We start from the raw sequence: 16,831 nt of genomic DNA, 5'->3' as shown, positions 1-16,831 counted from the left end.
TTCTTCTTCTTAAAATATTTATGCGTATGCTGTTGAACCCTTAATAAAATATGTGGACTTCTCCTGGCAAAAAACACCTCATGACTGCAGTTTGCTTTAAAGTGCTACTCGACCGTGTGTGCTTTTGACGTTTCTGTGTGTTTGCGTGTTTATATTCATTGACAAATGTGGATGTATTTACGGCCTAAGTGGTTCAAAGATGGAAAGTCATGAGGTTAAATGAAATGTCAATGAATGAACAGTGACTGCTGACACGGTTTACTCTCCGGTGTCGTACCCTCTGTGTGTGTGAGCTTTATTATCCAAAGGCAATAGACTTTCTGCTAGGCAGCAAGTGACTTCAGGATAAATGATTTTTTTTTCAAGGCACGTATACGGAGAGCTTTGAGTCTTTTACAGCAATTGTGTTTATATAGTGTACACAATGCCTGCATTCCTAAATGTAATCCTATCGCGTCTCCGCTTGTGTTTCAGATCTCCGCTGGGTCGCCATGACGAGCGAGGAGAGTCCTGTGCCCTTGAGGAGCATTTCCTCAGCAGGGCCAGGGCAAAGTGAGGAATGCAGCTCGGCTCAAGCTGATGACATAATTGAGGAAGTGGGTCCAGGTGATGATGTCAGTACCGTCAGCGACCTGAGCACTCTTGTAGTGCCCTTCCCCGAGCTGGCACCTGTTGTCTTCTTCTGCCTGAAGCAGACCACCTTCCCTCGTAGTTGGTGCATCCGTATGGTCTCCAGCCCATATCCTTTCATTCTCTGATCAGAGTGGCCAGCTCAACCCTGAATACACCCTTACACCTCCTATAATTATTGTTTCACAGGTTATATGTAGAGAATGTTATTTTCTTCCCTCTTAAAGTCACTCCCATCGTTCTACCTCATTTGCATGCAATTGTCCAATGAAACTGACTTCCTCATAGTCTTAATCTTTTCATTTTTGATCTCCTTTGTTAAGACTAGTGTTTCATTCTTTCTTGTATATCTGCCCCTTTCTTTTTTGTGTTTTTTCTTTTAATGATCTGGCACACAGGTTTTGTCTTTTTTATTTCTTTTTTGCTTCTTTGTTTTCCTTTGATATATTTTCACCCACCCATCTTGACTCTGACCCCCACATCACACCCCATCATCTCTTACTGCTTTATGTTGAGGATTTGCAAACCCATTACAGCAGCGAGACCCACAATCTTCTCAAAGTAAGTGCATTTGACATCTTAAAGAAGTGCAACTGCAGCAATCAGTTTTGTGCTGCTTGTACAATGTAACATGCATTTTTTTATGTGTGTGTGGACTTGTATGTGTGTGTGTTCTTGTGTGTGGGCTTTGAGCTTGTGCACAGAGCAGATGGTTGTCTGTTGGCTGAAAGTGTTACTCTGCTGCAGCAATATGTGTGTGTGTCTGTGTAAGCTGTTCCCTGGTCTTTTGATCTGATTACACTGTGATGTGGGAGAAATAGAAAAGCATTTATGCATTAAAGTAATTCACTACAGTTACATATTAATTATTTAATTAGATATACTGTATATTAATTACTAACGGTCAAATGTTTATCCACTTTTTATTATTTATTTAGCAAATATAGTGCATCTTTTCAGAATAAAACACTAGGTTTTTTATTTAGGCAGTTACTAAATGTGATTTGTATCACCCGGTTTTCTTTTTTTAATATTATTTGTGTCTTATCATGCAATGCAAAAGAAAAATGAGCACCGCAGGACTATAAATGACACAATGACAATTTAAACAAAACAATGCCATTCGCTATTTAGTAAATACTTTTATTGTCTATAACCAGTACAGTTTCTTTGTCAAAAGTTTGGTCAGATAAGGCATTTTTCACGTTTAAGTCTTTATCAAGAATACTTTTTAGGTATTGACTAACGTCTGAAACCCATTGCTATCAAACAGTGATGTCCATGCGTTTGAGACTCTTTTTTCAGGCCTTTAATGCAGCTATTTGGGGGTCTGGGGGTCTTTATACGTTTACTTTGTCCTCAGCTAGTGAACTGCTGCTTCATCAGGCTGTGATCAGATAATCTACTTTGTTAAATACCACAATTTATCTTCCAAACCTCTTGGGTTTCTTTCATAGGATATTTTAGGTTAATCACTTGTTATGTGAACAACTGGCCAATCAAGTCGGGTCACTTTTTAAGCATCTATCACATCATTGATTAACACTCGAGATCCAACAGCCACAAACTCCCCAAGTGTTGATAAGGCTTCTTCTGAGATTCATGCTGATTGTATTATGTATTTTTTCTTATTGTTTGAGCCTAATGACGGCCAGTTTCACCTGCACTGAGTGCTTATTATGGGATTGCAGACAAGACTCCAATTTACTACACACCTATAAGCAATTTGAACCGATAACCCACACACCTACCATATGAACCTAACTGTGTGAGAAGTACAACAACATATTATCCTATACTTATATACACTCACAGGCCACTTTATTAGGTCCACCTTGCTATTACCAGGTTGGACCCCTTTTGCCTTCAGAACTGCCCAAATCCTTCGTGGCATAAGTTCAACAAGGTACTGGCAACATTCCTCAGAGAGTTTAGTCCACAGTGACAATGATAGCATCACGCAGTTGCTGCAGATTTGTCGGCTGCACATCCATGATGAGAGTCTCTCGTTCCACCACAAAGATGCTCTATTGGATGAGATCTGGTGACTGTGGAGGCCATTTCAGTTCAGTTAACTCTTTGTCATGTTCAAGAAACCAGTCTGAGATGATTCTTTATGACATGGCGTGTTATCCTGCTGGAAGTAGCCATCAGAAGATGGTCCACTGTGGTCATAAAGGGATGGACATGGTCAGCAACAATACTCAGGTAGGCTGTGGCGTTGACACGATGCTCAGTTGGTACGAATGGGCCCAAAGTGTGCCAGGAAAATATCCCCCACACCATTACACCACCACCACCAGCCCGAACCGTTGATACAAGGCAGGATGGATCCATGCTTTCATGTTGTTGACGCCAAATTCTGACTCTGCAATCCGAATGTCGCAGCAGAAATTGCGAGACTCATCCGACCAGGCAACGTTTTTCCTTCTTCTGTTGTCCAATTTTGGTGAACCTGTGAGAATTGTAGCCTCAGTTTCCTGTTCTTAGCTGACAGGAGTGGCACCCAGTGTGGTCTTCAGCTGCTGTGGTCCATCCGCCTCAAGGTTTGATGTGTTGTGCGTTCAGAGATGCTCTTCTGCAAACCTCGGTTGTAACGAGTGGTTATTTGAGTTACTGTTGCCTTTCTATCAGCTCGAACCAGTCCGGCCATTCTCCTCTGGCCTCTGGCATCAACAAAGCATTTGTGCCCACAGAACTGCCGCTCACTAGATATTTTCTCTTTTTCGGTCTATTCTCTGTAAACCCTAGAGATGGTTGTGTGTGAAAATCCCAGCAGATCAGCAGTTTCTGGAATACTCAGACCAGCCCGTCTGGCACCAACAACTATGCCACGTTCAAGGTCACTTAAATCACTTTTCTTGCCCATCCTGATACTCGGTTTGAACTGCAGCAGATCGTCTTGACCATGTCTACATGCCTGAATGCGTTGACTTGCTGCCATGTGATTGGCTGATTAGAAATGTGCGATAACGAGCAGTTGGACAGGTGTACCTAATAAAGTGGCCAGTGACTGTAGATGATGAACATATGTTGCCAGGCAATAGTAATGAAGTCAAGTTCATCAGATCAGTGGGAGGCAGATTGCAGGGATATTTGATTTGAAAGTAAAATAAACTCAATTAAACCTATAAATATATATGAATAAACACAAGGATGGATTTTATTTCTGACAAAAACTTATGTATTTATGTAAAATACAATCAAAAGGCTTGTCCAATTTGTGGCTTTATACTTCAAACACTGATGACTATCGGTGAAGAGGAACTAAAAATATTTTGATATGTTTGTATTTAACACAACAAATGAGTGAGCACGAATTAACTTTACAAGTCAGCGAAATAAAACTGACTGGATTGACTTTCTTACGGGTTTCAAAAGTGATTTACACTCCCAGCGTGACCCTGTGCAATGAAGTACCAACAAGCCTGTGCATACCAAGCACACACTGCAGTTTTATTTCACATCATCAGTGCTCCAGTTGCATCAGCTCAGCTGCTCACATGTATATGGACACCTGAGGCGACAGAAACAGTTAGCTTGTTAAACACCGGACTGAAAAAGGTGTGTTTGCTCCTTCATCCGTGTGTTTGTGTCACAGATAATGTGTGAGACTGTTATTGGTGAATGAACGGTGGAAGTGCGTGCATACAGAGTAGATATGTTGGATTGCTTATGTATTAATTAATAGTGAGCAAGAGCCAATTTGATTTGTTTTGCAGACTTCAATTGTAAAGCCATGCTACTAGGATGTGATGTGAAGACATACAGTAGCTCATTTTACTGTCATCAAAGAGTGTTTTGATTGTGCTTGCTGCACTGTATCTGAGGTAACTTCTGTCTACATGTGTGTGAAGCGGAGCAATAAGTGCTTGTTTGGCTATCTTTCTGCAGATCAATAATGATTCTGTCGACCGCTCAGTAGCTGTAAGAGGCTTTCACAGACACACGCAGAACATATACACAAGCAAAGCAATGCTATCCTGCGCTAGCCTTCGGCAGAGAGCCTGAAGCACCTCTTCATATTGCATCCAACTGTCATTCTCCCCTTCTCAGAATTTTACCATTAAATTGTATTTTCTCACTGTTTTGAAACTCATATAATGACTTTTTTACCATTCACATATACAAAATACAGTTTGTGCAATCTCACAATTTTTATTCTTTATTGAACATTGACGGACTTTAATTTGTACATTTCCATGTAAGAATCTGCACACTGACAGCAGTCTTGTTTTGCCAAGGCTTCTGTTTGTTAATTTCTCAGGGTGGAAATGAGCTGTATCCTGTTAATTCAGGAAGATGAGTGCATTATTTCATCTTTTCTTGAATGAAGTTCCTAGACATTTTAGTCCATAACTTCAGACCTCAGAACAGGTGAGGCGTGCTTCGGTGCTTTGTTTATCTAACATAAAGTTAGAAAACACCCACTCACTGTAATGCTGTTCATGATTGGAACCACAGCTGGAGCCTCTCTTTGTGGATGTCCTCCAGGGTGTTTCCACTATGTGCTCCAGAGCGTCTGGTGATTCTGTCTGGCTGAAGGCATTGTCGGCAGTTGTCTCTGTGTGGCACTGTGGCAGTCAAGCAAGTTGTTCACATTATACTGCACCCGGCCTTCGTCCAATAGCAAAGGTGAAAGGCTCCTTCCCTTCATGACTTCTGATGAGGACGGTAGATTGTAGGATTGTAACAGATTATCGGATCACTCCACAATCTTTGGCAAGTCGCATGAGCTGCAGATTGTTGTTGGTTTAACTAATTAAGAAAAATAAATGGAAATTGTGAGTGCTTCAGATGGCGAGGCAAACGTGCAACGCCGGAGGAATTAGAATAGCCTCTGGCATCTTTTAAGTCACTGGTATTGGAGAGCTTTGGCCTGCCTTTAAAACATGTCAAAGACAGTCCACTCCTAACTTGTAATCTATAGTGACATTTAGGGGGATGCAGGCATCCTGCTACATCAGAGGTTAATGCCTGGGGTCCAAAGGTGCAGCAGAAAATGTAGAAACTGGTTGTCAGTTCACAGTAGAAGCAAAGATAAACTAATAGGTGGCTGGGGGTTTTATATTTAAGGTGGTGAACAAAATGATCAAGGTATGTCGACATTGCCAAGCAATGAGGCCATATGAACAATAGTGCATGCATGGTGACCCATACGAAACAACGTCATCTCACTCAGAAGCTTAATAATCTTCAAAATAATTTGATGAAGGTAGCATTTTCTTAAATGTTAGATATAAGATACACGTTTCTTGATGGGACAAATACTTCATTGTGAAAGTGGAAAGTGTTAACATTCAGGCAGGTGACATCCATGATTGAACTGTTGAATGCTGTTCCATCCTTTATTTCATTTTCCTTATTACAAATGTCATTGATCTGAAAAATGATCTGATCTGTGGCTCAAAAAGAGTGATATGAGCCAAACCATGAGGTATGTGAGTCTTTACAGCCCAACAGATAGATGCTGATAATTCAAAAGCATCACAGAAAGCTTTTGCCTTATCACCGTTGGGCTGTAATGTCTGTAATGTCTCACACTACTGGAGAAGCAGAAGCTTTTGAAGGAACAATGGACTGTAGAGAAGATGTTTGCCAAAAAGGGACATGCTTCATTCTAATGATTCTTTTTTTTTTTTTTTTTTTAACCTTGTCTGCACACATATTAATGGTTAATACCATGCTGGTAAACCTAAGGCAAATATATGTGCATTGTTACTATATTTAATATATATATACATATATATATATATATATATACACACATACAAACCCAGTGTTTTTTTGTTTTTTTTTTTGTGGGGGGGGGGTGACATCCGCTGCTAAAACAGGAAGCAAGAACACATGGAGGCACACGTCGAGCACTGGAAATTTGCAACAAAAACCACAAACGAAACACGAAACCGACACGGAGCCGACGAAAACACGAGCAGCAATCCACCTAAATCTCGAGATCCAATCACAGTCTGAGCTAAGCTACCACTAACTAACCCCAAAACTGCAGAGCAAGCATGCAGGTGACCAAGCCAATGTGTATGTCTGTTGGCCCTTTTGCACTAGTCTCACTTCACCTCGGTTCTACCCGTTTTGCACTTTTGCACTAGGGCTGAGACGGGTAGAGCCACTCCAAGCCAATACATTTTTCTGTAACCATTATAGCGAGGTTCTATCCGGGCTGAGCCGGGACTATTTCTGAGGTCACCACCCTCCTCACCACCGATTGGTCGGAGGGCGGGGCCGTCAAACGTTTGAATCAGGAAGCGGGAGTCAGCGCGAGGCGACTCGCGGCGATTTTATTATACAGCACAAACGTCTGTTTGGTGATCCAACTCTGAGGTGCAGATGTTCATAAACCTGGTGGCTGTCGAGAAAATTAAAAAAGGGATTTAGACGGGCTGTTTTTTTCTCAGCCGCTCGCGGCTCCAACGGATTTCCTCATCTGCGCCGACACAAACAAAGGTGTTGCGCAATCGAGTACATCACAGCAGCTTCACCCCACCCCCCCCACTTCTCATCTGGCTGTGCAAAAACACACGGGTGGAGCCGCGTCGAGCCGAGCCGGGCTGAGGCGAGACTAGTGGAAAAGTGGCATATGTGTGTGTATGCATGTATATTTGTGTGTCTGATGATTCAATGTGCTAAAACAGTGCTCCAGCATATCAGAATAGTTATTTGTCTTGGTTATGTTGACTAAAAAAAAGAAGAAAAAAAACAACCAAAGTATGTTTAACTTTTTGTTAAAAATGGGTGCTTTTATTTTATTTATTTTAATTTTTATTTTTTTTATTTTTATTTATGTCAATAAATGTTCTAAACGGGTTTGTTTACAATGAAAAGATTGTTTACAGTATCTATAGTCTTTTTGATTAATAACCTGAAACCCCTAAAATTGCTGCTATACACAAATCTGCACATAAATGTTGATGCACAAAAAGTTTTTTTTTTTTTTTTAAATTTAAACTAATGCAAAAAAGAAGGTTTTATTTTCTATATCTGGCCCTGTCTGCTAAAATATTTATCCAGGTTTAAATTGGGTAGTGAGCGCTTATTTTACAAAATTAGGTTTTGAGAAGAACTGCTTTCTCAGAATGAAAGAAAATTCATATAATTTTAGTGTAAATTGGGTAGTGAGCGCTTATTTTACAAAATTAGGTTTTGAGATGAACTGCTTTCTAAGAATGAAAGAAAATTCATATAATTTTAGTGTTCTTTATGTCACTCTTATGGAGTGTTATAAGCAGCTTTTGTAGCTCCTCCTGCTCATCGCATAGGTTTTTTCACTCATATTTAACTTCTCTAAGCTCCTTTGTAAAATTGAATTAGCACCCTCACTCCTGACTAACTCGAAGTACAGTAGATCATAATTTCCATTTGATTATTCAATTGAGATTAAAGAAAATAAAAAAAAATAAAATGCTTTTGTCCAAGATGAATTACATCCTGCTGACATGGCAGGCATGCTGGGTGGTCTCATAGTTAAGTGGGAAAGATTACCTCTTATCAGTGATTTTATTTTTACCAGCCGAGCTGTGAAGAGCCATTTTGCCTCAGGTAGCACAATTAACTGTATCCAGCTAGTACAACCTGTCAAGTTGCTTGTGCCAGGAACAGAACTGACGAAAACACATTTTCTGCTGCCTGGCATTTTCTATGGTGAAGAAGTATTAAATGGCTTAGAAAGATTGCAGCATTTTTCTGTGCACGAAAGACTGATAATATTGCATATTTCAAAATACTGTGAACAATAATTTGTCTTGATCATTATGCGTTGCCTGTTCAAGACACAATAGTGTGTTAACAATGGGAAAGTGGAAGCATTGTCAGGGACAGAATGAAGTGCTTCTATCAAGGTGAAAATGATACGTGCAGTGGCACCATTTCAGAAAAGAAATGTAGTGGGATGTGTGCATACGTTGTAGACAGCAGAGTGCTAATTACCTGTCCAAACATCATTAGAAGCTGTATATTCCTCACAATGTCCTTTTTTAATATTAGTATTGTCCAGCCACTTGTCCAGCACATGATTCCGATTCCTCTGTTCTTCCCTCCTTTTGTTTGAAGTTTCTTTTCCTTTGTCTTTTCCATAGTCTGGCTCCAGTAAACTCTTCCTCTCTTCACGTTATCTCACCCTTCTTCTTCTTGGTTTGATTGGCTTTTGTTGTGTTCGAGCAGAGTGACCGGTGTCTGTGGCCCATGATCCTCTCTGGCCTTGACAGCTTATTATCTCCATGGTGACGGATGGCCAAGGCGTTGCCGTGCCTTGCGCCTAACTACTGCTGAGGATGGAACTCACACCTGGGACACATGAACTACCCTTTCTCACCTTTCTGTTTCTTTCTGCTGCGGTTTTGGTTATTTGGTTCTCTGAACTTTTGTCTTTCCGGAGTCTGTTGCTCAAGCTGCGGCTTGACCACATGGTGCATTAACAGTGGCTCCCTTCAAAATGAGATGCTTTGTGAGAGCTAGTGCATAGAGCATATTTGTTTAGATACTGAATGCCTGTTACACTTGTTTTTGAAGATGTTTTATTAAAGAACATCAAAGGATCATCTTCAATTCAAAGGACGACTCCAACTTCTTTAATCTTATGCTTGTTTTCCTTTAGATTTTCTGACATTTCTTCTTATTTGGTTTTGATTTTATGCTCCATCAGTAAGCTCTTTTCTTCTTGGCTGCATCTCTTTCACCCCTCACATAACATGTTGTCTCTGCACTTTTCCATTTATGCCTTCATCTCTTGCAATAACTCAAGTGTTCCACTTATTTTAATGAGTCTATGCTTCAAGCAGAATATGAACTGTTGTCCTTCTACCTCAGGGAATATCTTCTTTTTAAGAAGAGGTGCAAACATTAATGAGACAAACCTCTCTTAAAATAAATACATCTCATTAGAATACTAAAGCTTATGCTTCCAAAATAAATCCCAGTGCTAATGTTAATACTTGTACCAATACGGATTCTAACGGCCCCCATTCCCGCACTCTTCTGCAATTCTTCTTTCCCGGTTTCCTTTCTCCTCTCCCTCAGGTCTTGCACAAACTCCATTAGTTCTCTGCAGTCTAAGAGAGATGAGAAAGACACAGAGAAGAGATGAAGGGCTTAAAATGACTGTAATGATAAGTGAAGTACCAAGCCTCAATACAGACCCTCCGTGTGTGACTTCCCCACATGAATTACTCTTCCATGGTAGTCAGCTTGAACTAAACATGCAGTTTTCACATGGTGCCAGCTTGAAATTAATGGTTGATTTTTGTTGTTGTTGTTTGTTTTGTTTTTGTTTTTTTCCCCAGAGTACAGCAAATAGATTAGGGTTCTGAGTTTGTCACATCTTTGATGTTTTAGTCAATCACCCAGTCAAACATGAATGACAAGTAGATAAAATCAGGTTTCTTAATCAAAAGAAAATGAGCAGTTATCTCTGATATTCATGGCTTTGGTCTGCCAAGGATGCTGATTGATGGATCTCAGGACAGCCTAACCCTATGATACCATATGTGTCGTATTTGATACATGGATTTCTGAGACCTCTGCACCACCCCAACCATCAATAAATAGATTCATAAACAAAAAAGATAGTTTATAAAAGAAAAGATCTAATTTAAAAAATGGGACATTACCCAATATGTTCAGAATGTATTTCATATGCCAGACATTAAAGGGTTAAATGAACCTTGAAAAAGCAAAACAGACTTGCCAAAAGAAGTGAATTTAGAAACACGCTGCAGGTATCAAATATTTCATGCATCTTATAGCTCTTGACTAATGTACTATTTGCTCTGGATTAAAAGGACATCAGCACCTGCAGCAATTCTGAAATTACAGCCCAACATAGTTCATGCTGGATGAGCTAAGAATGCATTTTCTTATAATATACAGGCATTGATCCCTGGAAGTGGGTTTAATTAAAAAATAACCTTTCATTTCACATAAATGTTGAATGATAAGTTAAAAAGCATCTGACCAGACAATCAACAGTTGGATTTCAGTGACTGCACGTCACATTTGGATAAATGTCAAAATCAGAAGTTTCCATGGCAACAGTAGATTTAATATTAATTTGACTTTTCATTGAAGGTTGAATGTTTTGTGCTGTCAGAGAACACAATGTTGTCAGAGAACACAATGTTGTCATTGAATTTGATGAAAGACCAACGTTTCTTACTGCATGATGCCGTCACACACGTCATCATCTCGTTGTTGGTCATCTGCGGACCTTCTTGTATTAAAAGCCTGATGTTCATTAATTTATTCATATTTATCCAACAGATGATATGATATGTGGTGGATAAAGGCTTAAGTCATGGTATAATATCACAGTATGTAACCACAACTTACTAGCTTTGTTAAATTGCACATTTTTCATTCACAAGAGGTGCCGTCCTGCCATATTGCAGACGTAGAGATGCTGGTTCAGCATTCAATACAGCCATGGTGAACTGTACGTACATAAATAAATAAATAAATATATGAATAAAATAAAGTTATTTAATTGTTGATTTGGTCCTATAGTTCACTTAGCTATACATTCATTCTCTGAGCTGGTCCGCAGCTCCTCCATAATTGCTGCATCTCGACGTTGCTCTGCACAAATTTCAATTATCTTTCGTCTCAGGATTCCTGTAAAATATTAGTAGACAGGAAATTCCTGCATCCAGGGAAGATGCATGTCCAAGACAGATGTAAAACAGCTGGCAAATTAGTGTCAGATGCATAGATGGTTGGCTCATCTGAGGCCAAAGCCTTAAAGTTTTCCCTCAGAATCAGCTTTAATTACTTTGCTGCATCATGAAATCAGTATCTTTGCACCGCCTCAAAAATTCCTGGATAGAATATCGATTAATACAATGTGTTTCTCTTCTTTTGATGCCTTAAGCAACTCTTGTCTCTCATAGTTTTTCTTTCACTTCTCTGAATTCATCTCACTCAAACTTTAGATTTGAAAGTATTTTTAAGGAATTATAAATTAAAAACTGAGTCCCTTCTCCTATTTTGCACAGTGTAGCTTTGTCATTTGTCGTTCGTCTTCTGTGACAACTTTTCATATGTATGCCTTTATTTTTTTCCAGTCTCCATAAGATACAAACAGAAAACAGAAGTAAGATGGAATCTTAATTAATATCTTTGCAAACATCTATTTTCAACACTGTATGGTTTGATTTGTGAAGATAATCTTGACTGATACAGATTTTTCTATGATTGTTTCTAATAATAGTTGATAATGGTACAACCAATTCACTGGTGAACTAATATGTTTGTCTACTTACGATTATCATTCCATTTTCTCTGAGTCCTACTGCGGTTTGAAGGGTTGTTGTCCATCTGTGTTTTTCTCCGTCCTCGGCGTGACCACAAGCACTGGCTGCCCAGGTAAATTTGACAGACTTCAAGTTTACCTGAAACTTTGAGATCACGCGGCAAACCCATTGGAATCTGTTTGTTAAAAGACATATATTGTTCTTTCTGCGGTTATTCATATAAAAAGGATGGTTGGTGTCAAATAAAATGTGCTTTACAAAAAAAAAAAACCCTCCTCATACACATTTGGAAACCTCTTCAGAGAGGAACTGATTTGTTTACCTACAGACAAACACAATATCAATGTATGAGTTGTATGAGAGAGTCCACTCATGGTTTTATATTTTGAAAATTGGATTGTCTGTGCCATTCTACTGTTGGACTTTGTGTTAGCTCAGTCCTAAACTGTAAATTGAGCTGGTTCAAGTGCAACTGGCTGCCAACATAGTGGAGTGTTGCTTCTGAGAGACTTCTGTAGCTTTCCTTCAGTGTTTTTTTGGTATTTTATAAAACCATGACAATAACTTTCAGTGAATCTCTGATTGAAATAGACTAGAATGAAGACCTGTTTGCGAGCAATGAGGCTGCAGTACAACTTTCCATGCACTTCTACAGGACGCCCACCTGGTAGATGGTTGTAGAGTGTTCTGGCACATGGGTTGAATAATGGGCACAACTGATTTTCATCTGAAGCCATGATTAGATTATGGTTAAGTTCAATGTCATATTCTTGTTACATTTTTTTCACATTACCATTGTTACTCACCTGGTTTAGCGTGTAGCGTGTCCTTCAAGAAAAGATAAAATCTTAAGCCTTAACTTCAAGCCTTTTTGAGACTTTAGCATGGACACACAAACAAGAATGCACTTTATTTTCCATCCTTCAACTTCACATTCTTGCATCCCTTTTTTCATTTCATTAAAGACTCATATCCCCTTTTACAGTATGTCAATTCAACTTAGAAGCATTGCTTTGCATAAACTGGAGCTCTTGAGTGAATTTAATAAGTCATTTCATGGCTCTATCACTACTAACTTCAGGGTACATTTTATCCAAGTGAGTGCTTTGTAGTTTGCTATATTTCTCATATATTATCCACAAACTGCAATAAAAACTGCATGAGTCATTCTCCAGTGAGCCTGTTCTTTGCCTACGACCTCCCTACAATTCTCTTGAACAGATTAAGTTTCCATCCATCAAGTATATCAACTACACTATTGAACCAGTAGAGAGTTGCAGGGGCTTGGGCCTGTTCCTGTTGACATTGGATAAGGGGCAGGGTAAACTCTGGATGCATGTTTATAGACTATGGATGGAAAACGATGCAGGCAAAAAAAAAATAAAGAGAGGACATGCAAAATAAAAACAGACAGGCCCCATGTAGCATGCAAGCAAGCTTGAACTAAGAGGACTGTTAAAAGAAACAGTGCGTGCCACCCAAGTCTGAAATTTTCAGATGCAATTAGACTGAAAAATATGGGAACAGGATTTAAGAAAACATATTTGACCAGAAATGGAGTCCAAAAGTGAATACCTTCTTCCATTTGTCAGGGTAGATTTTCTTCCTTTCTGGGTCTTTAAATTGGGTAAATACAGTACAATTCAATGATTTTTTTTGATAATGCAATCATACTTAATTCAGTGCTAAAGGGAAATTGCGGTAACTGTCAGTATGTAAGTCTTTTCTAAAGAGTCATTGTAGATGGTGATTGCTGTGGGCAGAAAAGCTCTCCTTTTGCAGAGACCCTTCATCGTGGAGAAATGCTGTGACAGGAGCTTAAGAAAATTTGGCTTGGTGGTTAGTACTGCCGCTTCACAGCGAAAAGGTTCTCGGGTCTCTCCTGATTGGGGATGGTGTGTTCTCTCTGTGCCCGTGAGTTGTCTCTGGCTAAGCTCAACTGACTGTAAAGGGACTGTAGAGGTGAGTGTGAGCGTGCAAGGTTCTTCATATGTTTTCATCTTGATCAACTCCCTGGGTTTATCCCATGTCTCGCCTGCTTACATACGGAGCCGACTCCGACGCCCTCGCGAACCTCAACGGTATATTTGTGATTTTGGGGGTAATTAAAAGATATTTTCACTTGAACATAGATTTAAAGAAGAGGTAAGAACTACCAGAAATGATGTAATGTTATATTCTCAGTGACTGTTACATAAGACAATTGCATCATGTCAATTAAAATCATCATTTATGAGAGAAAACAAACAGCTATCATGGACCATGGAAACGCTTCCAGTCTTGAAGGAAGTGCAGGGATGTGAGTTACTAAAGGATGTTATAAATATTCTGCTTTTTGATTGATTATCAGCATGTTTCACATCTGAACCGTTTGCTCACTTGCTGTACCAGCTTTGAGGTCTACGCTTCAGTAATGAATACTTATGAGCACATTAGCAGACAAAGAGGACTCATTACAATATCAAGCAGACCAGCAGGTCACATGCCCTTTTAATGGCTCTGTGTAGAGTCTCTGCCTTGTTTTGTTCCAACCGAATGAGACTTGAATTACACTTACATAAATCACCTTTGTGCAAGTGTTAAGGAGTCCCCCAGAAACGTACGTTGTGCTAGCATCTCCTTTCAGACCTTTGAACGCCGTAGCCAAAACCTGTGAGGCTACTGCAGCAGGCATCTAGCGTGCACAAAGTTCAATTTCCTTCATGTCATGAAGCCTTCACTTCACCTGACAAAGGATGAATGATACAAAGCTGCCCACAAGACCAAAATGCATGTGGTGTAAGATGAGGTATTTCATTTATTTTAATGAAAATTGAGTTTATGGCAAAGCTAGTGTTCATCTGGAACAGATCAAAGAAAGTTTCATGGGAGCACCACAAGAGAGGAATTTTAATTCTTGAAGGCAATCTGATATTAAAGCATTTCATCACTCCCAGATTGCTTAATAGATTGCCTAATGTAAGAGCTTGACATTCCAGTGATATTGAGCGTGTTCCTGGAATTTGTGGCTAATTTGATCGATAAAAGACGTGTGATTGAGAAATTGGGAAACGTGTGATGTTAAAATGGTATGTGCAGCGTGTATGTCCACACTTGCTCATCATTATCTACGATGTCAGGGGTGGCCAAGTGAACACTGCAGGTACACGTTGATGGACTGCAAGCATGTGACACAGCACAAGTGGAGGAAAAGTGCTTGCGTGTAATGAGGAGTAGAAGATATTAAAACAAGAGAGCAAAGGGAGGCGAGAGGAGATGAGGTTGGAGAACAGGAGGGGGTAATTACTGTACAGATTCTTAGTGAGGCAGAGGGAGTTCGCGAGAAGCACAAAAGCAAGACAATGAATGATGGACAAGTCTCCAACTTCTCTAGCGAACAGATAAAGGGAAAGAGAGAAAATGGAGAAAAGAGGGAAGGATGATAGGGCTTGAAGATGCACAAAGAGAGAAATAGGGGATGAATGAGGGATTGCTAGATAGCACTTTTCTTGAAAAGGCAGAGTTTGAAGAGGAAACAGTGAAAAGGAGGGACAGAGTGATGAGGAGAAAGGGAGATAGTTAACACAGTGGCAAAGTGAACCTTTGCCCAGTGCCTGTCAGTACAGAGGACAAGAGAGAATGTGTGTGTGTGCGCCACATATATGTGGATGTGTGCATGTGTATATCCTTGCTACCTCTTGACAGTGAAGAGGAACAAGAAGTCTCTAATTGCTTTGGTGATTGCAACTTCAGAGTCCTTCTCCAGTGAAGGGGAGAGACGCAGAGTGGGAGGGCAGGATAACACTGAGAGCAGGACAAAAAAAGACAGAAGGTCTCAGTAAAACAAAGACATGCTCTTTTTCTTTACTCTGTTCCTGACTAAAAGTTTTTTTTTCCCCCTGAGTCATAAAGACATAAATAGTCCCAAAAAAGGCACATATTTGTAGGTGTTATTATTTCACTGTACCTTAAACACTTGGTGTTTGTTGGACCTCGTTTCTCTGAAAGAACAACTCTGCACTCTTACCGTTTAAAAAAAACAAAGAAAGTTCAACCCGGTGGGCATGTGTGTGGACTATTTCTCATTGTACAATGTTAATGCAGATAACGTGAGGACACACCAACTCTGGACGACAAGACACCACCTGTTATTTGAACCAAGACCCTTCCTGGTGCGCGGTGCAAACCACAAACCACTTTGTTTATTGTTCATTCACTAATGAACAATAAACAATAAAACTGTCAAAATGCTTTTAGAGTTAAGCCGGTGAATGGGTTTAATCTTTTCTTTAACACTTGTTAGATTAACCACTCCATAGTGAAATATAATCTTGTCATTAATAGGTAATAGTAAAAAATGTGAGCTAATATGGGTTTGGGTTTTCTATTTACCTGTACCTTAAGGTTATTCACGGCACATTTATTTAGACCATGTAATGATGATTGTGTACCTTAAAAAGAAAGAGCTAAAAGGATCATTTTCTACACCTGGCAGCATTTCTTTGGGCACAAAAATTAGACTTATCCATCTCAGTGCAATCTTGTCGTATCATAAATAATTCACAAGTATCATAAAAGAGAAGTGATTTTGCAATTGATAATCAAGTCTTTTCACGTCAAACTTTTGAGTTTAAAATATGTGTCTATAAACAACATATTAACCATTTTCTTTTATTAGTCTGTTGTGTTTCATTTGAACACATGTGATTGTAAGAAAATCTGTTTTACTGAGTCTTTTCAAGTTCAACCTTCCCGCTACATTCCTCTGCTCTTCTCCACACATCAGCATGCATCTCATAGAAACAGCCGGTTTAGGATTCTGCAGGAGATGCTAGATCAAAAGTGCAGACTTTCTTCTTGCCCTTGTGGTTTAAGTTTCTTAAATGTATACCTTTTGCGTGGTGGATTTACTCACCTCACATGTTTTGAGCATTGACCCCCGACATTTCCTTTGTTCTGCTCAG

At 39.5% G+C, this 16,831-nt stretch overlaps 1 protein-coding gene across 1 annotated transcript in view; it reads left to right on the top strand.

Annotated features, from left to right (window-relative positions):
* The window catches only part of cacna1ia (calcium voltage-gated channel subunit alpha1 Ia), a 202,012-nt gene that overhangs the window by 47,784 nt on the left and 137,397 nt on the right, over window positions 1–16,831 (top strand). The window contains exon 2 of the mRNA XM_061712565.1: window positions 475–739. Coding sequence (XP_061568549.1) covers window positions 492–739 — 248 coding nt within the window. The 5' untranslated portion in view covers window positions 475–491. The remainder of the gene's footprint in view (window positions 1–474; window positions 740–16,831) is intronic.

This window comes from Cololabis saira, chromosome 21, assembly GCF_033807715.1.
Source record: "Cololabis saira isolate AMF1-May2022 chromosome 21, fColSai1.1, whole genome shotgun sequence".
Classification (NCBI taxonomy): domain Eukaryota; kingdom Metazoa; phylum Chordata; class Actinopteri; order Beloniformes; family Belonidae; genus Cololabis; species Cololabis saira.
Note: the sequence above shows the minus strand (reverse complement) of the source record. Positions and strands in the feature narration are given on the sequence as shown.